Below are 26,171 nucleotides of genomic sequence, written 5' to 3'. Positions count from 1 at the left end.
ATGTAAATATAATAGCACATACACACACACACACACACACACACACACACACGCATACACGCACAGACACACACACAGATTCTCTAAACAGGGAGGTGCAACCATTGCTTGTGTCCTAGCACAGCATTTTCCTTTTTGAACTATTTACCTTAAACACATCAAGCTTTAAACCATCCAGACAAGCTGTAGGACATCAATAAATACAGAAAATTAGATAATCTAGTCCAGTCAAAAAAGAAAAAAAAAACTTTAAACAGTGGCTGAATGACAGCTCACAGAATCCAGTAGTCAGAGCATCCATATTAGCAAAAATAAAAACTATTCAAGTGGGAGAAGACAACATGTTAACTATCACAGAGAAGTGGTTGTGCTGATCAACCTGTAGCTTCAGCGTCTAATGTCGTCCACCCAAGACCTGAAACTACAGGTGAGCTTTGAGTGGTGCATGAAATAAAGTGCAGGATACTTCTAGCCATAATACTTTCTTCAGACATTTATGACATAATCTCACTGTTGACGAGAAAACCCTTGAACAAAGAAACCACTAAATGCCAGGAGGTTACATTCTTACTAAAGAGACAGCCATCTGGTGTCTGGCTGATTGCTGCAACCTAGTCGGAAATGTTCTATTACATTTTATATATATTTTTGTATCTGAATTCAATCTTTAATTTACACATTTGTTATGTTTTGCATTATTTGTCACTCTGATAGTGTATAATCTTATTCATTCATGTAAAATTAGTCACATACCAAACTAATACTGTACAACTTTACTTCACTTTGTATCTTAAATAGATGTTGAATCTGTGCATGTGGAAGATTGATCACCTCCTAGGACTCGAAATAAATGCAACTGAGTAATGACTGCATCATTGTAAACAAAAAAATCGATAATACAATATTATCGACATTACAATAATATGATTTAACAACACATTTATAATCCTGTCTTGACATCACAAAGAGAGACAAATGTAAGACAGAAAAATATCCAGGCCTATGGCAGTTCAGTTTGTAGTGATTGTAGATAAGGCTGGTCCAGTCTGCTGTGATTCTGGCCTCAAACAGTGTCCTGCTGCTGGGTCAGAGGTCAGAGGTAGAAGCCCGTGGCAGGGGGGTCAGGGAGGCTGGATAGAGGGTCTGGACCAGGTAACTGAACAGCAGGGGGCACTACTGAGTTACCATTAGGCAGAGCACAGCCTGCTGGGTATGTACTGTCCAGGATGCAGCCATTCTCCATCTGCATAAGGCACAAAGTAATAGCTTATTTTATTGCACCAAATACATTAAATTGTCTTTTGAGATGATTGAAAGAGCCTCAAAATATTGTGCATATCCATTTGTAAGAATAATCTCAAGAGTCCATTGCATGGACTTTAATCTACAGTGATTCAATTCTCCAGACATCTCTCTAGCTACATCCAGGTGTCATTGGCTTATCAGAAAGATTTTTACAAAATCCCCCCCCCCCCCCCCCCCCCCCCCCCCCCCCCACTAAATCATAGGCATCTAACATGTCTGCTCACAAATAAAGTTTTTTTTTTTTTCATAGGACATCCAGAAGTGAAATTAAAGGTACAAAAAAATCAATTAACAAAAAAAAGTGCAACCATGTTGTGTAACAGTTCCTTGAAGAATAAAAAAAACATAGTTTGTTATTAATAATTCAGTAATTGAGTGACTTAAATGAAAACTGTTAATCTGGCAACATACCATTATTGTTAATTACATATTTATGAACACTTAATGGGAATGTCATATATTCAAGTAACATCTACATAATAAACCTCTTGCTGCCAGCAGATGTCCTTACCTTACTGTGGTTGGCCTCATGTGGGCTGTCAGAGGCCGTTACCATGGCGTAGTGCTCCAGCTGCCTACAGGGCTTGGAAACGCCCAGGATCTGCTCCAGAGAGGCGTTGGGGGGAGGGCACTGGGACAGACTGGAGATGACCTGAGCTAACGGCACTGGTATGGCCTCCTGCGGCAGTTTGTGGTTCACTCCTTGAAAAGATGAGACCGCACACTCCGAGACATGCTGCTGGCCTCCAAACAAACTCTCTCCATTCATAGTGTAATCCCCATTAGCCATATGAGGCATGCTAAAATCCATGTCTAGTGGGGTGTCTGCTATGTGTTTTTGGCTGTTATCGATGCAGACATTGTTGGCCAGACCCCCACTGAAACCATAGTCCTGCCATAAAGATTTAGCATCATCAGTCCTGGGGACAGCACACAGTCCATTGAGGTTGCTGGCATTCTTTTTAGCATGGCACTGTTGTGATGGCTGGTTATGCATCCTCACTGGTTGCTGGACATATGAATGAGTTTGCGGAGTCTCTTCATTCATATGTGCTGTGTTGTTCTTAAAAAATCCTTTATAAGGATCGATGCCGGCATTTACTAAAACATCCTGTGGTGACCAGTGTCCATTGGGGACAGTGTGATTTGATTCATGCAGTTCACCGTTAACTAATGTGTCAGCCAAATGGTTGCTATGCTGTCCCCAGTCACTGTTCACTTTACCTGACCGCATTGTCAGATGTTGTTGCATCTGTTGTGAAAGTTGGATAATAGGGCCCTGACCAACTACACTGGGCCTATGGAAATCCATTTGCAAATGATTGTCTGTGACAGAGTTAGTTTGATTGGTGGAGGGGTGAGCAGGAGGCACCTGTCCCCCTTGCTCTGTGGAATCATTCCTTCCCTCTAGAGTGTTGTAAATATATGACAGGATTTCGTCATTTGTGAGCAAGTCATCCAATGTGGGTATATGCTCGGGGTCCATCTCCACTCGGATCATACGTTCATCAAGCAAAAGCAGCTCCAAGTCTTCAGCGCTGAGACCCAAGCCTTCAAGAGCTCCAAAGAGTTCTCCATTTGAACAAGTGCCATCTTCAGGATCCACTATTCCTTGTCCCTCTAGCACCAAGGAGTCTAGAGTAGCAAGGAGTGGGTCAAGACTTGTGCTAGCTTCAGAGACACTTGGCACCACTGCGCTGTTAGGATCATCCCAACTTCTGTGTGGTTTGGACTCAGAAAATCCTAGCTGGTCTCCAAAGATACTCTGGAAGGATAACTTGGGTTCGACAGCAGGCTGGCACACATAAACAGACTGGTCCTGACTCATGAGGGCTCCTAAAAGAGACCCAGGGACCAGACCGTCTTTAACCATTCTGTCAGAACGGCTCTTCTTGGTTTTGCTGCCATTTTTCTCCATGGGTTCGTCCAGAAAGCCCAGTGGGTGATTAGACTGGTAAAGTAGAGCTTCACCTGTAGCATAGGTGAAAGGGAGATGCATAGAACGTTTCCTCAAGTGTTCGCCGCCTTCTTCATCCCTGAAAGATATGAAAAAAACATTCTTAAAACACATGCTATATCATGTGGTTATCATCTTTTGATCCATGCATTTGCCTATCCCCTACCTAGCCACATTCACAGCTCTGTACTCTCTGCACTCTTACTTGCGAGTCTTTGAAAAACTCCAGGTTATATACTAAAGTAAAAAAAAAGTTACTTACACATTCAACAATAAAAAAAAAAAATCTGAAAAAACCTAAGAAAAAAATGCTCTAAGTATGTGTCTTTTCTACATAAAAAAATATATATTTTTAAAGTAATCTGGAAGTACACTAATGTCCTGCTCAACAATGCTTAGTGGAGCTAAAATGTCTAAGGTTGTCCCAGCGTCAGTGAAGAATGGGCAAAATGCAGGGGACATATTTCCCAGTGAGGACAATAAAGTATACCTTAATCTAAAAAGTAGTTTATTACAAAGGGGAAAATAGATACATACAGCAGAGGCCTTTGAGTGGCGATGATGTAGTCTGGTTTGCCATTCTTGTAGACCAGTCTGGCATTGGCCTGGACCCACTTCCACCGGTTCTCCTTGGTCAGGAGTCTGAACACAGTGAGGCCACTCTCCCCAGTCTTTATCACTACAAATAAAAAGCACATATTAAATACATGGTATACATGGATATATCCATGATCAATCAGTTTCAACAAAGCCAATTTTTTTTTCTTATTCTCCACTATTTAAATGTTATTTATTATATTTTACATTGTTGAATTGTAGCTGCTCTACAGTAGCCATGAGGATAAATCTCATATTAAAGGTTGTATGGAGGATTTTTTTTGTTTCAAATTGTCAATGATAGCATTATAGAGATGCAGTAGCCTTGTAATTATGATGACCAAAAAAAAGAGAATAAAAATTAATCAACTCTGGACGTGGTGGGGCCAGCTAAACATTTGCCAATAGATAACGACACTGCCTCGTTATCTGTTAGCTGACAGGCTGTCAATCAATCTCCCTACATTTCTAGCGTAACTGACTTGCCTGCGTGCCGCAGGTACGTGGCTTACGTACGCCTGTCACGCAGTCCACAGACGCAAGCCGCACAGACGCTGTTTACTCCACCAACACAACAGTTCTTAGCGGCTTTTTTTTACCTACATCTTCCTCGCAGTTAGCACAAAGTTTGTTGCAATGGCAGACAAGAATCCAGGAGCGGTTAGCCGCAAAAGAAAGTCCGTTTTTGAGGTCGCTGAAAGAAGAAGACAAGGGGAAAAGCAGCGAAGCCAAACTAAGGTGATTCTTGAAGATTCATTCCAGCGATGGCGCGACTGAAGCAGACGCAGGGTCTAAAGACTGACGCATTGGTCGCCAAATTACTCCTGGACAGGTCACTTCTGCTTATTATGAAAACGTACTTTATTTCCAAGAGCTAGTCAAACATTTTTCAGGACACGAAAGCGATATCCTATGTCTGAAAACGTAATTTTCAATGCAAAGAAAGAGTCCGCTTGCTGCTGCGTGTTGTAGCTAGTTCATTCGCACTGAATCTCCGTGCACCCTTCTCTGCACCCCTTTCCTGCTCCTCTCCCTGCTGCCCGATCTGCTCTTCCCCCTGCTCCTCACTTCTCCGGGCACGGAATCTCCGCGCACCGCTCCCCTCTCCTCTCTCCTCTCCTCTCTCCCTGCGCCGCTCTTCTCCCTGCTCCTCACTTCTCGTCCGCGCACGAAATGTCCGCGCACCCGCTCCCCCCGCTCCTCACTTCTCCGCCTTGCCTAACCAACACTGTAGTTAGTTGTTTACAAGTCATGTGCAGCGCACCGGCTGTAAACAAACCTGTTTCTGGCGTAGTGAGGAGGCGGGAGGAGGCGTTTCTACGTAGGGAGCTGTAGGGGAGGGGGGGTGGTTTCACGCATGCGCAACATTTGAAAAAGGACAAACAGTCGCTGGATTTCTCGTTCCTTGGAAAATCCTCTATACAACCTTTAAGGAGTGTGTTTCTTGGTGATTATTTATGGATCATCTGTGATTCTTTGTTTATATGTTGGATTTATGGGAGCGATCTTTTTCTATGGGAGCTCTGCAGCTTTGCTCAATCTGCTTCGTAATCCAAAGGGATTACTTGGGAAAGCTGTCTGAACTCTCTGACCACTGGGCTTCCTAAACTTTTGCAACCTTTCACAATAGGTCAGCTTTTTGGGTAAATAGGCATCTAAAATACAGGAAAATATTATGTTGGTCAAGGATTATACAATTTAATTTCAAACAGATATTAGTTCAAAGTGAATGTGAGTTTCTTCATTCTTCATAAGCATTTACAAGAATATATAAGAGCTCATCTGAAGTTGTGTGTTATATGGTAACTGTAAAACAGTTTAGCCTACTTCTGCAGACAATGACACTCACTTCTAACATGGTTCTCTGCACAGTGCAGCATATCAGCGGCGTGAATGAACTGGTAGCCAGATCCTCGCACCCTCAGCTCTGCCTCTGTGTATCCTAGGACTATCTTTCCCCTGTAGACAATAACATGGTCAGACACTGCATAAAAAAGACTGGTGTAAACAAAAGGAAAATACACTGTTTACACCAGTGTGCCCTTACTTTGCATCACAGGCCATAGGGGTGAAGTCCAGCTTGTGTTTGGTTCTGAAGATCATGTTCTTGGTTCTGATCTCCAGGATGGAGGGAGGCTGCAGGGGAGTTGCGATTGCAAACAGAGCCATCTGCATAGGAGGGTTAGCTCCATTTTCTTCTCTGTGACTTTGTCCTTGAAGAAACTTCAGTCTGCCCTGTAGGTTCAGAGCCTGTGGCAAAAATAGCAGCAAAACATTCTGTTGTTAAAAAATGACATTTCAGTCTGCTTTAGTACAATTAATCAATCCAAACATTATGATCACTACTGAGAACAGATTATTCTGTCATCATGACAACTGTTGGTCAATGCAACTCATGACAATCCACCTAATGTTCAAAAAAGGAATGGAATCGGTATAGAGTTATCTGTATAGGGCACCAATAGGGCACCTTATTGAGTAAGTAGCTGTACTGGATTAATGTTTGGAAACCAACCAGAAATCCAGAGGAGTTGTCCAGGAGGCAGCGGAAGCGGCACACAAAGCTCCTTTCTAAGAAGGATGAGTTTTCTGGAGGAAGGTGCTCAGGGTTATAGGTGACCAGAGATGAACTGCTCTCTGAATCTACATCTGTCAACAAAAACAACAAACATTCATTAATGACTCAACACATCTTAAGAGTTAATTACACTTATGTGTACTGTAGTAAAATGCATATTTTGGTACAAGCCATTTGCCCATCAAATTTAGAAAAATATGAACTGTAATAATGTTTAACACTTTTTACACATTTTATTTTATCATGACACCCAGAAAACATATTGGTTTACAAGAAATCCAGATTACATGGAGCATTATCCTCTAACATTCAGGTGTAGGTTTAAAATGAAGTTTTATTTAGAGCCCCACTAGTCCATTAAGGCTTGTCTTAGCTTCAGGTAATGTATATATTCCTCCTGCATGTTTCCATTAAATGAATCTACTCATAAGCAAAACAAAAGTCAGCAAGGAAAGTTGAGATTGGGTAATGTTATGTTGTGTTACATAATATGTTAATGTTTTGCAGGAGTCAAACAGATTGGCCTACAGTTAGAATAAATATGTGGTACACAGATTACATGCAAATAAACATTTTCTCTGTGTTTTAATTCATAAAACCTCATTTGATAGAGAACAGTGTTTCTGGTGTGTGTCTGGATAGTGTTCGGTGAATTGGAAAATACATCTCTTCAACTTTAGTTTCAACTGGAACTACCCTGTTTTGCACTGATCACAAAACCTTTAAGCCAAATGAGTTTCAAATTGTGCATAAACAACAGGAGGCTTGGTCTCTGGATGTACTATTGAACTGGGGGTATCTCATCAGCCACTCCACTAGGCTGAATAAGTACTTATGTAAGCCTTCAGATCACTCCCCTCTAAAATCTACAGGTGGCTTTGTAAGCGCACTACTAGCCCCTGTTCTGTGAGTAAGGTAAGCGACAGTTAGAGCAGCTGAGAACCAAAGCGTACAGCCATAAGCATCTTACAACCCAAATACAGATCAGGGACCACTTCACCTCATAAGCCACACTGGAGATTATGGGTCACGTGACCTGACCTGAGCATGGACTTACACTTTAATACCTCAAGTGGGGGCAGTTAGCTAGATCATATTTGCTACAATTTCTATATAAACACAGGACAACAAAAGAGGGAGTAACACTAAGGTGCATGTATGCTAAAATGTAGATTGACTGAAATAAAACCAATAATTATGTAAATTGATGTCACCATTTATACTGGTAAACATGTTTAAAATGAGAATGTTCCATGATGATGATATTTTCAAAATAGGGAAGTATTAAGTACTGACCACTGGGGGAGTCCTGGCTGCTGGAGGAGGAGGCTGGAGAAGGATTGAGAGCCCAGTGTAGGTTCCTGCGGAGTTCCTGCTGATCTTCTGTGTGGACCAACTCATAGACACTCTGGTGCATCACATCAGTCTGAGAAAGAGAAAATACATTTGACAGTGTATTTATTGTAACAAAACATAAAAGGCATACAAAAACGTAAATTCTAGTTATAGAAAAATGGTTGGCAAAATGTTTTAAAATGCACAAGATTTCTCTTCCAACACCTGTTTTAGTTTTAGCTTTAGTATGGCAGCTCTAGATTGTTTTTTTCACTAAAGGACAAACTATAAATAGCTTTATCTGCAGTGCTGTTGTTGTTGAGCCCCTGTCTTTGCATCATGCAGGGAGCAGACCTCTGGATCAACTCAGAGTCACTTCCTGCTCCCAAAGACGCACGCAACCTGCCCATAGTGACCTTTTACCAACCATGGAAACTATTAGCAACAAAGAATATTTTCATAATTGCATATTTTGTAGAGAGTTTATGGAATAACTCAGATCCGCTGCATCTATTTTATTTTAGAATAAAATAGATACAGTATGGTATATTTAAAATGTGTTTTGATATTTTCTGTTCCACTAGTGATGATGCATTCCCAGCATGTCCCTCAAACAGTTGGCCATTACCGCTGGCACCCAGCCAGGGGTAATGGTGTCCTTTTCTCACTATAATGCCATTGTGCTGTAGAGGATAATTAAAGTTACCTGGTGAAAGCCTAAGTAGTCCTGGATGGTGTGTGAGGAGTAGAAGATGGTCCCGCTGGCAGTGATCACCACAACAAAACCATTCAGAGCCTGGAAATTAGAAACAGGAGTACTTAGTAAAGAAATCAAATATTTTACCAAAAGCATGTGAGATATAATAATAGTTTGAATATGATTATAAAGCAATATGGATGTAGTGACAATGAAGCATAGTTAATACATATGTATGGATTCTGCATAGGTCATCAGCTATAGTGGGTTTTGTGAAGTAACGTGTACATTGCTTTATTTTATTTCTTTGTTTTTACATCAGTGTATGTCTTTGTACCAAAAATGCAATGCTGCTCATATGACCCATACATTTTTTTAGTTGTCATGAAGCTCTGAGAAAGTATTTCTATTGTTACTGCCTGTGCTTAAATACCCATGACTGGAGATTAATCCAGGTCAAAACCTAAAGTCAAATTATGTCTTCTGTACTTCATGGTACAATAGAGCTGCTACTATGTGTGCTCAGTCAAAGGAATTTTTCATTTCCATATGACATGTTAGAGCAGCCAATTATTTCAAGGAGATGTTTTCAACAGATACAATCTAGGATCCCCATAGATAATAATATAATATTTTAGACTTAAATTGAAATATTGATCAAAAACAAGGGTGCACAAACATTTTTAATTCAGGGATGCATATTGATACATCAAGCGGAAGTACCATGCTGCTGAACCATGCTCACGGCCACATATGGATAGCTTCAAATCAGTGTTTTTTTTTCTTCTTTTTTTTTTCTTTTTTTTTTTTTTATGCCAAAACGGCTACCCTATAATGCTGATGATGCGGTTTTAATAAAAAAAATAAATAAACAGGAGAAAACTGGAGCTTTTGGAGCAATGATGTCTTGACAGTAGGAGAAACAAGATCATTCAAACATGCATTATAAACACAACTTTGAGAGAGTACATGCAAAAACAATTATAACATGGTTGGTTAAAACTTTATATTTCACCTTTACCTTTATAATAATATATGTAAGGAGTGCTTTTCCCCATATTGTGTTGTTGTATGTAAGCCAATGATAGAAATCCTCTATTTATAATGGAAGTCAACTGTAAAAGTACAGCCCTTGTCAGCTGAAGTGTTTTTGTTCAGAGAGAAAGAGCTGGTGTGACATTTCCACCTTTGTGCATACATGGCTGTCCTCTTTGCTCCTGGATGATTTCATAAACAAACACATTCACATCATACACAACTGCCCACACATCCAAGAGCGCCATCACCTCCGCCCTCGACCACAGAGATGACTAACACTTAGACGCCATCTTTGTCACTTTGATAACACACCAGTAATTCACCACAATTATCAGTCAACACTCCAGAGTAAACAAAACAGCAGATGTCAAGTGTATGTAGAAACATGGATAAAATACTGTGAAGTGGCCATAATACTAGGCGATGTGAAAATATGTATATCTTCTATTTCTTTGAGGTAATATACAATATAATAAACAAGCCAATCCAACCAGACAGTGTGTACACTGCAATGTCAATTCATTAGTACTTTAGAGTTCACTATGTAACTACAAGTGGTGTCAGTGAGACAAGCAGAAAGAAAAGTTACATAATGTTTTAATATTGTGCTTAGGGTTAGGGCTTTAATATTACAACTTTTGTATCACCTTTTTTTTTTTAATGTTTGTTCAAATCAGCATCAGCCTTAAAACAAGTACGAAGTATAGAGCTGATTTCTATAGTCTCTACTTTCTTTCATATGACAAATCAACAGTTAACTGCATGTTGTTTTTGTAAATATTACTTCAAAAGGAGCCTTCATGTCACATTATTACAGTCTGAGAAATAGAGGCTTATCATAATAATGATACAATCTGGTTCAGGAGAAAGCAGGGGGCAGGCTGTTTCCTCTCTCCTGGAATGCCACAGTGATGCATATTGGGAGGAACTGGACTGGAAAATCAATGACGCCAACAGATCCCAAAAAGATGTGGCAGTCACAAAGCCTGTTCACCATTCAGTCCTCATTCAGAGAGTTGGAGCATTGGGAAAATGGCTTGGGATATTCCTAAAGTGGGTATTATATCTTGAAGGCATAGACAGAATCATATGTCCAAGTGTGGTGCCTATGTTCTAAAGCAATAATACTGTTATATTTTTACCACAAAGAAGGAAGGTTTGGAGGAATGTTTTATTAAAAGAATTTGACTTTGTAATAATTTCCCCAAATTTGGTGATCCTACAGTCAGCCCAAATTTAATTGCTATGCAATCTGCAACAAAAAGAGTTAATTTACACTGACAAATAATATACCAAGACTGTGTGGTGACACAGGGGAAGATAAATGAGCATATATTTACAATTTGAACAGTTAGATCATGGCAGAAAGAGTGTATTTAACATCTATTTTCATCTTTGGCTGATGACTGCACTACAGATATATTACACATTTAAGGTTTAGTAGTACTTGTTTTATTTCCTAAAAATAAGTCCAAATCACCAGATGGCTCTTTAGCTCACTTACAACCTTTTTTTTAATGCAAAAACCCTCAAGCTACATGTAGTGATGGGCACAATGGCAGACATACTGCATGATAAGCTTCTCTGATCCTTTCATTTGCCTAAATAGATTTTGGACTATTGACAAGAACAGGAACAGCATGAGTCCTGTCACAACAGTCAATCAGTAGCACCACTGTATCCCAAACATATTGAGTTCTGGATGTTTGTGTGTAAATGGACCATGTCAAATACAAAGCCACCTAAAAATCTGTACATAAAGAATTGCTTATTAGAAAATGTAATTATTCTGCCACATTCAGTCCATGAGTTCCATACAGGAAATGATCAGACAAGTGAAATATTTTCAGCGAAACATACACACTTAATAAAATGCTGTTAGGACAAAGATGTGCCAGTGACTACAGCTGCACACATACAGTAAAGTACAACTTTCATACTGACCTGCAGAAGTAGTTCCCCCTCAGAGATTCTGCTCTCTAGCGCCCCTGCTGGTTTGGCATCACCATCTTTCTGGACCAGGCTGTTGTGGTTGCTCATTGCCACTGTAAGGACGCAGACAGAGGGGTTAGTGAAGCAGTGGGGTAGAGGGGTCGTAGAGGGGCAGACCAGCTCCTGTGATAATGTTGGCAAAGCACTGCTGTGACTGTCAGATTTCCTCATGTTTAGTGTGCCAATGCCAAACCCCTTCACATTAAACATTCATAATGCACAGCTTGAAAGGTTGTTCCAAAAGCAAAAGGCCTGCTTTCTTGTACAAGTCTAGATCAACGCTGTATTATTATGGCATCATTTTGTAACAAAAATAGAATGTATTCAATTATTCCAGTATACTAACAATAGTGATAATTATTTACAAAAACAAATAGTAGATTACCGTGACATTCTTATAAAAATCTTCAAAAAATATTAATCCAAACAGAAATGTCTTAAATGTCTTAAAACATCTTAATTAGTCTTATTACTTTAGACAAGTATCAGGCAAATTTGAAAGGATCCCCAGAAGTTCAACAATATCTTTAGAATCAATCAAATCCTAAATTTTGCATATCTTCAAAACAATATTCATAGCATTATCAATATTTTTGAAATAATGTCCACCTCTAAAAAGCACATGAATTTGGTTATATCAACAGTAAATACAGGACAAATACAAAAATCATTCAGCATTCATGGAAATTATGGACTGTGCTTAGAGAGGTCGTGATCTAATTAATAAATGAAATACACACAGATAACAGTAAAACTAATGCTCCTAAAATATGATTTGTATGTATTTGAAGCACCAGATCTACAATATTAAAATATATATATGAACAGGTTATTGTATGTGATTATCTCTTAAGCCCAAATTCGAAAGGAAAAACAACACAATCTATAAAAACACAGCCATTAAAAGCTTTAGAGAAAGAGGAGACAATGTTTTGGTAATCCTCATTCAGGTTTGCAGACTTTTGGGTTAAGCTGTTTTAACCTCACACTGCTGTTTAAATCAACTGTTGAGTTCAAGGTCAGTTCAGAATCATTCACTGCCTCATTTCAATGTAAAGGGGATAAGAGCAATGAATTAACGACTGAACTAGTGACTTCGATAATTACTTTACAAAAACATGTTGTACTGTATTCACAAATAAACTAAAGCTAAAAAAAATCCACAACCAATTCAGTAACATATAGGCTTGACAGTAGTCTAGTAATATAACTGCATAGTGCAAGATTATGGTGTATAATGCTTAATAAAATTGGTAGATATAATATTTGGGATTTTATATTTGAATAGTTCTTTATAGTGCCTCTCCTATAGAGTAACATAGGTTCCTGCTCTACATTTGAGATTTTGACATGACAACAGATTCATAACCAATGATAGTATAAACTAATATTCTTTTATAATTAGAAACAATCAGGGTGATGCCATGAGAAAGAAAGCAGTGGTCAAGAGTATTACTCTCTGACCCCAGCAGGAGCATGGTGCAGCGACCCATGATGCCCTTTGACCCCTGAGGTGATATATGACATGATTGGGTGGTTAGATTCTGGGTCAGATGTTTTGTTGTCTGCTTAGGGGGTTAACAAGCCCTCCATCTGAAAGGCGGGGTGAGTTGCGTTAGCGGTGTTAGCACAGACACGGCCTGTAGCATATGGGCTTTGGATCTTCACACGAGAGGCGGATTTGGACGGGCACCTGTGACCCTGTTCCCATACAGAGCCCTGTGTTACATTTCACCAAAGACAAAGGATGGCATAATGGAGTGAATTGAATAACATGTGGATGGCATGGCACTCGTGAGATGGGGCAGGGGACAGAGTTTTCTCACAGATGTTCAATATCTAACTGAGCGTTAAAAAAATATCAATGAAATCAATCAATCAGTACTGTTTGTAACTGTCAATAACTGCTCATATGAAAAGTAATATCGTACAATATGCATACACAAGAGCACTGTGACAGCTGGTGCTTGTTCACATTGGACTGGGGTAGTTAAGTTAGCCCACGCTTAGTGAAGTAAAAATCCCTAAAAAGCATATTATGAAATATGTTTTGCCCTCAGTCATCTAGAGACAATGCAGTGGGGGCACACAACTACTAAGAAACATTTAGGCTAGAGCAGGGTTGTGAAATTAAGTAAATTCTTATCAAGAGTGAGATTCAGGGATTAAGAATCAATGATAACCCATTAGCCTGCATTGTTTCTTGAGAGGTCTACAGTCAAGATTTTGGCATCAAGAGTTTGCATTAATTTGCACTGTTAAAGTAAAATAATTTGAAAATGTGCAGCAGTGCAGCATGGGTATAGAAATGACTTGTAATATTACACTAGCAAAGCACTTACACTACACTCACTGCGCTCAAGTTAGGTCTGTGCACTTATTTTTGTGTCAACATTGGGTCTCCAGAGTTTTCCACAAAGGAAACACAGGAAAGAGGCACTTGGTTTAAATGGGAAAATATAATATACTTTACAATGTCAAACATCAGTTTAGAATGACAACTTCAGTGAGAAAAGACATGATGTGCAATAGTCAAAACTACTGGTCATAATGGTAAATCCTAATCAATCATGCTAACATACATGAACATTCACACAGACAGTGGCTACCCTTTCCTGCATGACTTGAGGAAAAACTAAAACTAAAACACAACTCTGCCATCTTTCCCACAATCAGGGAATAATTCAGCTCCATAAAATGCTTATATATATATATATATATATATATATATATATATATATATATATATATATATATATATATATAGACATCTGTCATGTAAGCCGATGCTTTAAAATATACGTGTGTATGAATGTATGTGAGTATGGAGGTGTAAGTTTGAGGTAAGAGTGGTATCTTTTGCAATAAAAAACAATACAGCACAGATAATGGGCTTGACACAAATGTGATCATTTACAATATTTTTCTTTTGCAGTAGCATTAAATTTACTGTGAATTCACAGTCATTTAATATTTTAAAAGCTCCAGAATAGAATATATGTGTTTCCGCACTGAGAGTTTCCACACCTGAGGTACAGTGTGTGGCGTCTGAGGCATTATCCATGTAGAAAGTGGGCCAACACAGAGCCTCGTGAATGGCCAGAAGAGGACAAAGAGCACATCTTGTTTTCAGGCTTCAGTGGAGCCGAGTGTACATAATGAAACATTTACATTCCCACAGCCATAGCATTCGTGTGCCATAATAGAGCTGCGGCAATCACCCAGAGGCATTTACAGACGTGAATAGAGCAGCCTGGCTAGCCCAAATACACTCACTGTTTATACAAGCAGCGTACAACATGCATGCTGGACTCTATGACAGGCTTGTCAAGGCTTTAAAGCACAATGCTGAAATTAATACTGTTATATTGGTTAGTCAGATCAAGGGGTCTTTGTTATACCCTCATGACTAATGGCAAACTACTGGAGTATAAGTAGGATTACAGTTACTTCACATAAATAACAAGAGAGAACACTATAATAGGGTGGACACTATAATAGGGTGGACATAATCTCTGATTTATGTTAGGGCATAACAACATGCAACTTTCTTAATAGAATATATCAGGATAAACATTGTTGTTAATACTGCACCCCTTGCCCCAAGGTATAACTAACAGAATAAACATCACATCAAAATACAACATTTTACTAAATATTTTGTACAAAATGTGTACTGTGGGGGATTAGAGTATGATACACTATTAAAAACAGCAGAAATATGTGATATTCTGGGAGTGGTGGAGCCTGTTCTTGGGCCCCTCACTCGACATTCTTACATATCTGCTGCTGGGTCTGACAGATCAGGACTGACAAACAAACAATGGCCTGAAAATATGACCATCTACAGTTCTCAGCTGACTTCTGAGGACTGCAATACAAGACCTATTCATTGCAAGGACCAACAGATGTACTACCATTTGAATAACACAAGTATTAAACTATGCTTCAAATAGTACTGGCCTGCTCATGAACACACTGGTCCTACTGGCAATCTGATGTTTTTGGTCTTTTCAGTGGATTGTCATTTCAAGTGAAGCTTAACAAAGTACCACTTAAGTTTAAAATACAGAAGGGCAATAGCCAGCAACCAGACCATACAAAATTATATTGCTCCATTTTGGGGCAGACCAATGAGACCTGGACTCAGAGCAATGGCCCAATTTGGCCTCTGTCCCAGACTTTGTCAGTTTAAAGGGTGACACCACACCATAGAGAGAGACACATACTGTTTGACAAGGTTTACTCATGGATAGAAAACACTCAATACTAAAACATAAAGCATAACTTCTGAAAGGGTTAAAATCTAGAGACAAATGCAAGATCACTGTTCAGCCCAACATCAGATCAACCCAACAGATCCACAACAGCAAATTAAACACAATACTAACAAAAAAGAACTCCTTTATAATCACACCATGGTGATTATTGCAAAATTATATTACAAATTATCTCATTTTTATGTTTTATTTTATCATTGAATATAAATATATGTCTCTCAGCTGGCCTGGGAACACCTTGGGGTTCCCCTGGAGGATCTGGAGGACGTGTCTGTGGTGAAGGAAGTCTGGGAGTCCCTGCTTAGACTGCTGCCCCTGTGACCCGGCCCCAGATAAGAGGAAGAAAATGGATGGATGGATGGATGAATATAAATTAGCAGCAATTTTTATGTTATTTTAAAGTCCTTAGAGTCCATTGGTAAAGGTCTTCAAACTATGTCCCTATATGGGCATGTATGGGTAACAAGGGAGTAGTTTGAATTATTATTTGTATCAGCTGTTCCTATTTCTATTGTGTCCATATTGATTTGAAGTACTGATCAAAACAGACAGCTAAAGAAAGTTGCTGTGAACTGTCACGAACAAATGCCAGTGCAGTGAGCAGTGCGGGCATGGATACACTGTGTGTGAATGTGTTTGTGTGTTAATTATTCCAGCTCTGTGTGAATGGCAGTGAGTAAATATAGAACATTTCAACTCCTTCACCCTGGACCACTGCTGTAAATGAACACGCGATGTGCACATACCACCCCCACATCCTCTAACATACACATGAATGCACGCAATGCACATGCAGCCGCACATACAGCCTAAGCAAGACAACTAATGCAGGACCTAGGCACGCACCCTGGCCGCTTTCGTGTCTCCGGAGGTTCCTGGGTCACATGGTGCATATTTGCTTATAAGGGTCGCTCCACAGTCAGGAGGAGCTGAATGGCTTTGGGCAGGGTGGGAAGAGGTCACTCCTGATTAGACCAGGTTTGGTGGCCCGCATTCCTGCCTGTGCCATATCGTGATCGGGGGGAGGGGGTTAAGCCCTGCCGGAGAGGCACTGAGCAGAGGGGGGCGCTGTGCTGTGACAGGAGGGAGGGGTCAAACATGGAGGGATGACCCGCTGATGATTATGTAGCCCAGATAGTTTCAATGCAGAGATGTGACCTACAGGAAGCAGGGGGAGGGGCAGAGTTGGTCCAGAACTTTAGTGACTATTCTGACGTTTCACCAGTCGTTTACAACTGATCTTATGTAACCGATCAGAGCAGAGCCACACTTATGATGTCGTCACTACATCTGCACTGTCCTTATCCAGCTGTTTATGTCACATCATACAAATGCATCTAATCAGTGACAGTCAGCAATTATCTCAAACATCACATGGATTACAAACAACATCAAATAATGATCATGTGTACATTTGTGTGCTACATTTCATTATGTCCTGTCAAAACACATCTGTAGGAGGAGGCTTTTACATATGATGTATACTTAAAGCCCAGTCCATAGGCAATGAATATCATGTAATAATGTGTGAACTCCTCTACCTTTAAAGATTATTTTAATGTCTTCTCAAAATCATTCCAAAACACTTACAAATTACATGACAGAAGTCAATTGAATTATATAAATTCTTTCCCATATAAGTCCCATGCAGTAAAGTTAAGTCTAGTAACTTCTTCGCGGTCCTAACAGTCCAAACTCAGTTTTGATAAGGAAAATCCACGATACCAATTTAGAATTTGTGTAGTGTAGTTATAGATAACTACACATTCTTTTTAGACACTCAAATGTAATTTTCTACATAAATAATAGTAGTTTAGTAGCATCTGCACCATTTATTTTCCATTCAGTACAATTCATATAATTTTGGTCCAGTAACAAAACTTGTTCAAATGAACATCAAGTTTCAGTATTAATTTTAGTATCGATTTGCATTTGGTTATCAGTTTTACAAAAGAATAATAGAGTACATATAATCTGTTACTTGTGTGTTTTTATCTTAAAGTTGTCTTAAGCATGACCTTGCTATAGTTTATAATCAGTGGATTAAACATAAACATAGTGACGATAAGTGTACAGAAGTCTCCATAAGACTTGACCATCTGATCACTGCCGTTATGCAACTGCAGTCATGTGACACGGGTTCAACTGTGTAAGCTTCACTCCAGTCACACCATAAACATGGAGGGGTCAGGACTCTGGCACTGGTCAGAGAATGGGATAGATGGAAAAAAGTATTTTTTTTTGGTTTTGTCAACCAAGATCAGGTGTCAAAAGCCCAAAAAATTATTTGTATTTGATAAATTGCATATAATATGGATTCAATCTTTTTTTTTTTTCAAAAACTTTTTTTTAAATCTAGGTTTGAACAATTTTGGAAATATCAAATTTTATGCATTGCAGATTGGTCTATATTTACCACTATGTTTTTAAAGTAAGATTCAAAGTACTAATTTTAAACTCAGTAAGATTTGAGATATTTAAGTATGAATTAATACAGGGATTACATGCAATTCAGAATGTTTTAAACACCACCACCACAACAACAACACATAAAACACAAACAACATAACAATTAGATATTTGTTATAGTTGTTTACAATTTTTTTCTGATCTGCTTATTCAAATGAAACCATTCAAATTTTCAATGTCAGTTTTATTGCAATTAATCCTACAAAATAATATTTTCTTCAGATGCATTTGCTTTGCATTTAGATTTGAAGTAAAGCTCTAATATGCACACACCAACAAGAAAAGGAACAGGTATATTAAAAAGTCCTGTCATACCTTCTTCACATCAAGATTTTAAAAGAAGTGTAAAATGAAAGTCCCCTGCTGGCACCACTCTCAAACCATTCACTGGGTTTACACTGGTAAACCTCCCATTAGTCAAACGCTACATTTAACTACTGCTAAAGGCCCCCAGCAGAGCCACAGATCTATACAACACTTGACATTGTGCTGGTCCCACATGCAGCGTGAGTTCTGGAGGCAGACAGCAGCTGTGAAGAAACCTGTCAGTTTGGAGAGCTCCACCCGCCTCACACCCAAAGTGGGGTGATCTCGTGTGATAGCTTTTAGAGATGTCCCTCTCCTCAGATCTGCTGACTCCATTGTAACTCCTGACAAGCAACATGGCAGCTGGGCGCAATAATACTGTCAGGCAGATTAACCAGGCTTTGTCCAAAACCCACTACATATTTGTATACACTCACAGAAATTCACTTGAACTGTTTTAGTGTGAAGGATGTGCTTATAAAAGGCACAAGCACAAACAAAGTGAATTATTGATGAGGATGGGCCTCTGTGCTGTACTGAACATCCAAACAGAGCAGAGACCATGCTGTCGTGTGGAAACAAAGGCGTTTCCCGAGCGCATCACTGCAGACCACCCACCAGCCTCCATCAGCTGACTCCAACAAGCCGGATTTGCTCTGTTTACACACAACAAATTATGGTCCCAGAAGCGGCCTGCAGCTATGGGCCTGAGGCTCAGGGCTTTCCCTGCAGATCTGCTCCTTAATGTAAGAGCCATGAGCTTGTTAATTACTTAGAGACTGTCCAGGAAGTAGGTTAATACAGTTAGACAAAAGGTCTTACCCACTGGCTACTCTGTGACCTATTGGTGTAAAATTTGCTATTAATAATTCACTCTGATGGCTTGAACATCCACCTCCATATTCTGAAATGATAAACTAAGTAACTAACTAAATACTGAGAGTAACAACTTCCATATGGCTTTGGTCAACCAAGAATAAATAAGAAATGCACAGTGGCCATCCAAACATATCACCAAGCTGATCCTGCTCGTCTCACCTCAAACAGTCGTTTGAAAGATCTACTGTCTTAAACAAACATTGCTCTACCCCAGTTTCATAAATTCTTTAAACTCGGGGCTACTCTCAATAATTGATGCTTCAGAAGCATCCATCGGCCGCAATGCAGTATTCTCTTAGAAAGATCTGAGCCTAAAATAACAATGTCTTCACTCTGCATAGTGGAGGAGAATGTACACATCTATCCGGTGGCATGCAACTGTTGGAGGTACTCTTTTAATGGACACCATGAGGATGCCTTAAAAAATACCGTCTTCAGATACACACACACACACACAGATGTGGTGGCTGATGAATTATTGACGGACTTCACCGCTGGAGGAAATTGTTTGAATAAGGCTCTGGCTGGCTGCTCTTCTCTCAGTGTGGTGGTCTACACATGAGTGCAGGCTGCAGGAGATGCCAACAAACATAAGCAGCACAAACTCAGAGCAAACTGCAAGTCTGTTGTGACAAGCTCAAGGAGGTGGAAAGCAACTGGCGATGCATTTATTCTTAAAGGCAAAGCAGTGACTTCTTCTGTTTCTGACACAGCTCCCTCTGTCATCAAGTGCATGACAGTGCCAATGTGAACTCTGACTCACCATAAGCATCATACATGTATGTTTAGGCCACTAGGACAGCTAGCACATACATAATGCTTAAACTGATCTTTTTTTTTTACACACACAACCATGTCTTTGTGGGGAGTGTCTCTCTCCAGAACATACCTACATACCCATGAATGTATTTTAAACATAAATAGTACATGTGTCTTTTTACCAGAGAAAAAGTTCTTGGCACGCAGGTAGCTGACACTGAGGCGCAGGATGGACAATTTGTCCAAACTGGCAGTGACCTCTTCAGGGAAAGGCAGCAGAGAGGCCAGTCGCTCCAGCTCCCCATTCAGCCGGTCTCTGTGCCGCTTGGACGGGTTCGACTTGGTGCCCTCATTGGAGGGTGGCTTTACCCTGGAAAATAGAACAAAAGCACAGAATTATTTGGTTTGCTTAACCTAACTTTTGCAACCCTGCAATTCATTTGGATCTAAGGATCTTTATTTTTTTATATTCTTTATTGGCACTGCTTTACAAATAAAATGCATGTGTTTCTTGTATTGTTGCCAGATAAGTAAAATACACTGATTTCTGTATCTTGAATCAGCATCATGTGGCAACATGATCTTTTGATCATACTGCTTAAACAAAATACAGAATACATTTAGCTTTCCTCATTGGCTTCACAGAATAAATACATGACTTTGAATCTCCCAAACAAAGTGCTCACTTCACCAGTGAGCGGAAACATCTGAGTGACAGGGCTTCACTCTCTGCTTGACCTACAATTCTATTCCATCTTTGAACTACAGCCTCTGTGTGAGAGGAGTATGTTTTTTATGTATTTATTTTGTTAATATAAGTAAAAATCACCTGTAAAAATGCAAAACCTCAAAAATTAGCATTTTACAAAAGTTTAAAAACACATTCATTTTTGTTTTCAAAATATTCTTAATATTTATTTAAGAATTAACTGGTCACATTTCCTATCAATAAATTATGGAGGAGTACGTAGCACTTGTCCTACATAAAAAAATAAAAAAAATAAATATTGTGATATATTATTGCTTGAATAAATAAAAGAATGAAGAAAGATAGAAAGAAAGATAGATAGATTATAGCACCGTCCTCGCAGACTACATTTCATTCACGTATAGAGATATAGCTACCTGTTATAGCAAGAAAATAGAACCTCATGTATGAAGTGTTTTAATCTCCTACAGTACTGGGCACTGGACAACATTACAATTACAAAATAAATTATTATTAAATTTATTCACCAAAAATATTCAATTGTGTACATCCTCAAAAGCTTCTGGTCGGCCTATTGTTGCGATGAAGTTTGAGTTTTATTTCTCTGAAAGAAAATAATCGCCAGTGGCCTATATTACACCCTTCCTGAACCATAGGCGTAGCCAAGATTTTAGTGGACATTTGACAAATATCAGCGTGAAGGCAGCCCTTTATCCAATAACATGGGTGAATAAAAATGCCCTCTGTTCCAACATTGATCTAAAATAAAGATAGGCTACATGGGCGAAGGGCGTATTGGCAGAAAATGGCGCATGTAGGTGCACATCGTGACAAAAAGCGGAACGTTGATTTTCGCACCAGAACAGGGGTCTAATATTCCTAATAGGCCTAATGATGATGCAGATGAAGTTTGCGTGCTCAGAGCGCTGCGTTTTGCTCAGTTAGTGTCACACGGGGATTTACGGTGCACATGAACAGGGCTGTGCTGAAGGTTAAAACGAGGCCGCGCAGGCCTGAACTATAATCCACGGCTTTAAACCGCACACAACATTTGAGGTGAAGATATTTGACGATGTAGACTACCTTAAACAATCTGATAAAATACATAAGGCCTAAATAACCATTGTGATTTAAAGATGGGTAGCATGCATGCTGTGGTAAGAAATAGGCCTTGCTTGAACTTGATTTAGGCCTAATTAGTAGCAACTCTGAAGAGGCTACATCTGTAATAGACATAGGCAACATTTTTTAAGTGTAGCATACTGACCAAAAATGTATCACTAAAAGCAAAAGACGGCACACACGCTGCTTGTTTGCAACTTACGTTCTTTGCACTGGTTTTCTCCTCTTGCGTCCCGCATACATGACGGCTCTTATATAAAGCCTTGTACGGATCCCTCAGTAACAGCCTTTGCTCTGCTACATGTAAAATCCACACTATTTATCTGCACTTATACACCTCAGAAAAAAACACTATCTGAAATTATATTGAGGATAAAAGAGGAAAGGAGCGAGATAACGCGGCTTGAGGTGCACAGAAGGACGCGCGGCGTATTCTTCAAGTTAGCTGAATCCTCTTGGACAATATAGGAGCCCAAAAGTCCGTTTCAAATCGCCACGGTTTTTGATCATCGAGGCAGACAGTGCCGGTCCTGTGGTCTTCAGAGTGAGATGGAGCAGCGGTCCGGCGATAGCATCTTCATCAAAGGAGAAACACGACGCTAGCTGCCACAGTGCCAATAAAAAAAGCGAAGAAAAATATCCATAAACACATTCAATAAACTTTAGCTATTTACAAGTAAATACGTCAGCAGTGCAATGCAATTAGCGGTGGCCCTAAACTAAAGGGGCAGGACGGGTGCGCGCATTCCTCAGGCGGGTACGCCCGACACAGATTTCCACCGGGTGCGCGCATCACAAGCTCCTTAAACCTACCACCCCATTAGAGCAAAAGGCAAAAGAGGAGGAGGGGTTGGTGGCGCGGTCACGTCGGAGAATCTCCTGGAAACACAGGCCAAGCGCGTCCACCTCTGCGCGCCCCCGATCTACCCCGGCTGTCCAATCAGCGCGCAGATGAGAGATGGAGGTTTATGTTGAGCCTGCAGTTGCCCATACTGAATGTGGGTCAGGGGTTAGACTTTTAAATAATGTAAGAAAAAAGAGCCAAGCCTGAAGTCCCGGACCATACCTGCGCCAAGATGTGTGCAACCTGATGGGACATCACACCGCATATAAAATAAACAGTGTCCACTGGCCCCCTCCCTTTGTTTCTGTGACACTGACTGACTGTATTTCAAACTGTATCTAGCTTTATGGGTAATATAGACTATAATGTACATGCTGATGATGGAAGGTAGCCTCTTCGTAGCTTTTCCATGTGCTCAAATGCTACCCATGTGACAAGAGCATCTATGACTTCTGACCTTAGTGTCTCAGCAGGCCACAGACTATGATCACGGCAGGCCAGATTTTATTGTCATTTGTAAACTCAGTGGACAGGTGTTCAAATCCAACTGTGTTTGGACAACAGACAATAGCAGACACTTCTCTATATCTACACTACACAAATGCTTACACTGAGTCATGACCTGATAAGACGCCTTAGGGTGCTACAGACCCCCACTCAGAAAAAATAGGCCAGCCCAGTATGATTGTATAGGCAGCTGTATTGTTGTGTAGATTTACTAATAATATAATTTTACTACTTACTGAAATTCCCCCCATATACATTTACTAATTATCTAAAATATCAATGTTAACTATGGACACATTTTATGGAAAAAAACAAAACCAAATCTGTTTGTGGTCTGCTCAAAAGCTAGTATAGGGCCAGTGCCAATCGTGGATACACAGAGAATTTGGGCCAGGAAGGTCATCTGATTTAAATATTCAATGTAAGATTTTTATTTGTCTTTGAAATTATTCAACAATATAGCTGGAGATGAGGTGTTAATTCTGCATTGTTGTATAAAAGGACCCCCATCAAGTCATTTTTATAAATTGTACAAAAGGGGGGGAAAAAGATAAATTCATGTCTTCTCCACAGTGATGCACATGTACTGACCTTTGTTGGTAGTGAAGGTGAGTGTGTGCTAGTGGCAGTGTGTTTTTTGGCGGTCTGTAGGGGCTGAGTGTAGGAGCTCAGCGTTAGTGTTTGTTTAGACACAAGAGAGTCCCGTGGGAGGACGCCACCATAGCTGTAAATGTATTTTCCTTGCTCAGCTCTGAGAAAGAGCTGGGTTCTTTTAGCTCCATCTGAAAGTCAAGGTCGTCCTGTTTGCCTGTGGGGAGATGTTACAGTTCGCAGTACATAGGTGAAACATAAGTGTGTTTTTTCCTATTTAAGCTAAATATGAAGTATATATATACAAGCCTTAAACATGGACCTGAGGTTATGGAAATTCTATAAATTATTAAAAAATTGAAGCCTGTGCCCTGTATTACCATTATTGAACTATAGGCGTAACCAAGGTTTTTATGTTAACAAATAATGCGAAGCTAGCTCTTTAGCCAAAAACAACATAGCTAAATAAATGATAATTAAAATGATTAATAATGTATCATTTCTTTTCCTTAGGTATATGAGTGTGAGTGTCAGATTGGGCTGCATTTAAACTTTTGACCACTCATGACTGTCAGGGTATTTATCAGCACATTGGAACACACATTAATAAAGATCTTGAGAACAGCTCCTTCAGTGTAATTATCACAGTGTCGCGATTCTAGTTGCTCTAGTTTGGGTTCCTTTGTGACTTGAGGTCATGTTTTACCAGCTCTTAAGATGAGACACTCATCGCCATCACATTCACACACTGAGATAAACATACATGTCATTAGGAGCCAGAGTGCCAGTCAGAAAACCCACTGCTGAGAGGCCATGACACAGACTCCACTCAAAGGACAAACCCATACCTTTCCCCTCCGCACAACATCAATAATTAATGCATTAAACTTATATCTTGCATTTATTCAGTTACACATGTTTTTATGGCTAAAATATCTGGGAACCATTTCTACTATGAGTAAATTAAACTCTTCGCAAATTTTACATGTAACTTGGCTCGGTAGCAGCAACTGCTTGTCTATAGTCCAAGTTTAACACCATGCTGTGGAACATTTACATGGAAGCCAATAGGTAGTGGACACTCCCATAGAAAAGTGACGTAGTACACCTTTGGAGGAGTATTTATTTTATATTTTGTCGAATCAAAAGTTGAATATTATCAGTATTATTAAACTCTAGACTTGTTAAGAAGCAAAGAAAATCAAAGGGATGAAAGATATAAAAGGAGAAATCGAATCATACAATTATCTGTATAAAATGTCAAGTTTGCGTGCAGCTCTTTGCCTCTGATCCAGCCAATGTTCCCTTTCACTCAGAGCTGTGGTTTCAGACTGATAATTTTAGTTGTGGCTTGGCTGAATTGTATTTGGTGGAGGAGTATTTTTATTTTATAACTTCCATCTTTATATTAACTAATAACTTGGCGTAGTGTTGTGATCCTCCTTGCACAAAATGAACTATGCACCATCTGTCTTAAGGCACACAAACCACAAAGCCACATTCAAGTACAGGCCATGTCAGTCTTGTTATACTACAGTACAGTCATACAGTCATCAAGATAGTGAGTTGTCGATGTGATGCCAAAATACCCCCAAATGTAATACAAACACATTCATCACATAAGTAATAATCATAATGATATAATAATAAAACACCCGTTAAATCCAGTGCGAAGAGTGCTTGGAAAGTGTTAGAATGCTACAGATTTCTGAGAGCACGCCCCCTGGTGGATGTGCAGAGGAAGTTCTAGCAAGGTTCTTCCAAACATAATCACCCTTCTGAGATGTCGACCTAATTAGGTTTAGTAATCACATTCTATAATTATATAATAACATTTGTAGTATTTTTTGTTTTGTAATTGTCTAGAAACTCAACCACTGATTTTACCGTAATATTCTACTAATATTGTTACTATAACAATACTTAATGGATGTAGCATGCACACTTGCTGGTTTATAAAAAGGAAGTCACAACAAAATTCTAGTTACCAGATTACTTAATTTACTTAATCTGAATTTAGAAAACATACTTTTTTTTCTCTCTCATTCTAGGGAAAGGCTGTGAAAGCTCAAAATTCCAGAATTCACACACTGAGCTGCAGAGGCTGCACTACCACTGATTAAAGATGCAAAAAGACAGCATACTGTAATTGAGAGACTGATGTGAGGCTCATTCTGCTTTCTGATTAGATTGTCTTAAGAACCAC

The 26,171-nt window shown here is 39.5% G+C and overlaps 1 protein-coding gene across 1 annotated transcript; it reads right to left on the bottom strand.

Moving 5' to 3' along the window:
• Positions 1-953: 953 nt before the first annotated feature.
• On the bottom strand, positions 954-22,272 carry ahr1b (aryl hydrocarbon receptor 1b). The gene is made up of 11 exons (XM_055153151.1): positions 22,226-22,272; positions 20,375-20,562; positions 11,452-11,552; positions 8,479-8,568; positions 7,734-7,863; positions 6,375-6,508; positions 5,907-6,109; positions 5,709-5,818; positions 3,800-3,941; positions 1,817-3,341; positions 954-1,243 (listed from the first exon to the last, which is right to left on the bottom strand). Exons 1-11 carry the CDS (start codon positions 22,264-22,266, stop codon positions 1,094-1,096), a joined length of 2,814 nt encoding a protein of 937 aa, XP_055009126.1. The 5' UTR covers positions 22,267-22,272; the 3' UTR covers positions 954-1,093.
• Positions 22,273-26,171: the final 3,899 nt, after the last annotated feature.

Source organism: Boleophthalmus pectinirostris, unplaced genomic scaffold, assembly GCF_026225935.1.
Source record: "Boleophthalmus pectinirostris isolate CB_2022bp ecotype Guang Dong unplaced genomic scaffold, ASM2622593v1 HiC_scaffold_1, whole genome shotgun sequence".
Taxonomy (NCBI): domain Eukaryota; kingdom Metazoa; phylum Chordata; class Actinopteri; order Gobiiformes; family Gobiidae; genus Boleophthalmus; species Boleophthalmus pectinirostris.
Note: the sequence above shows the minus strand (reverse complement) of the source record. Positions and strands in the feature narration are given on the sequence as shown.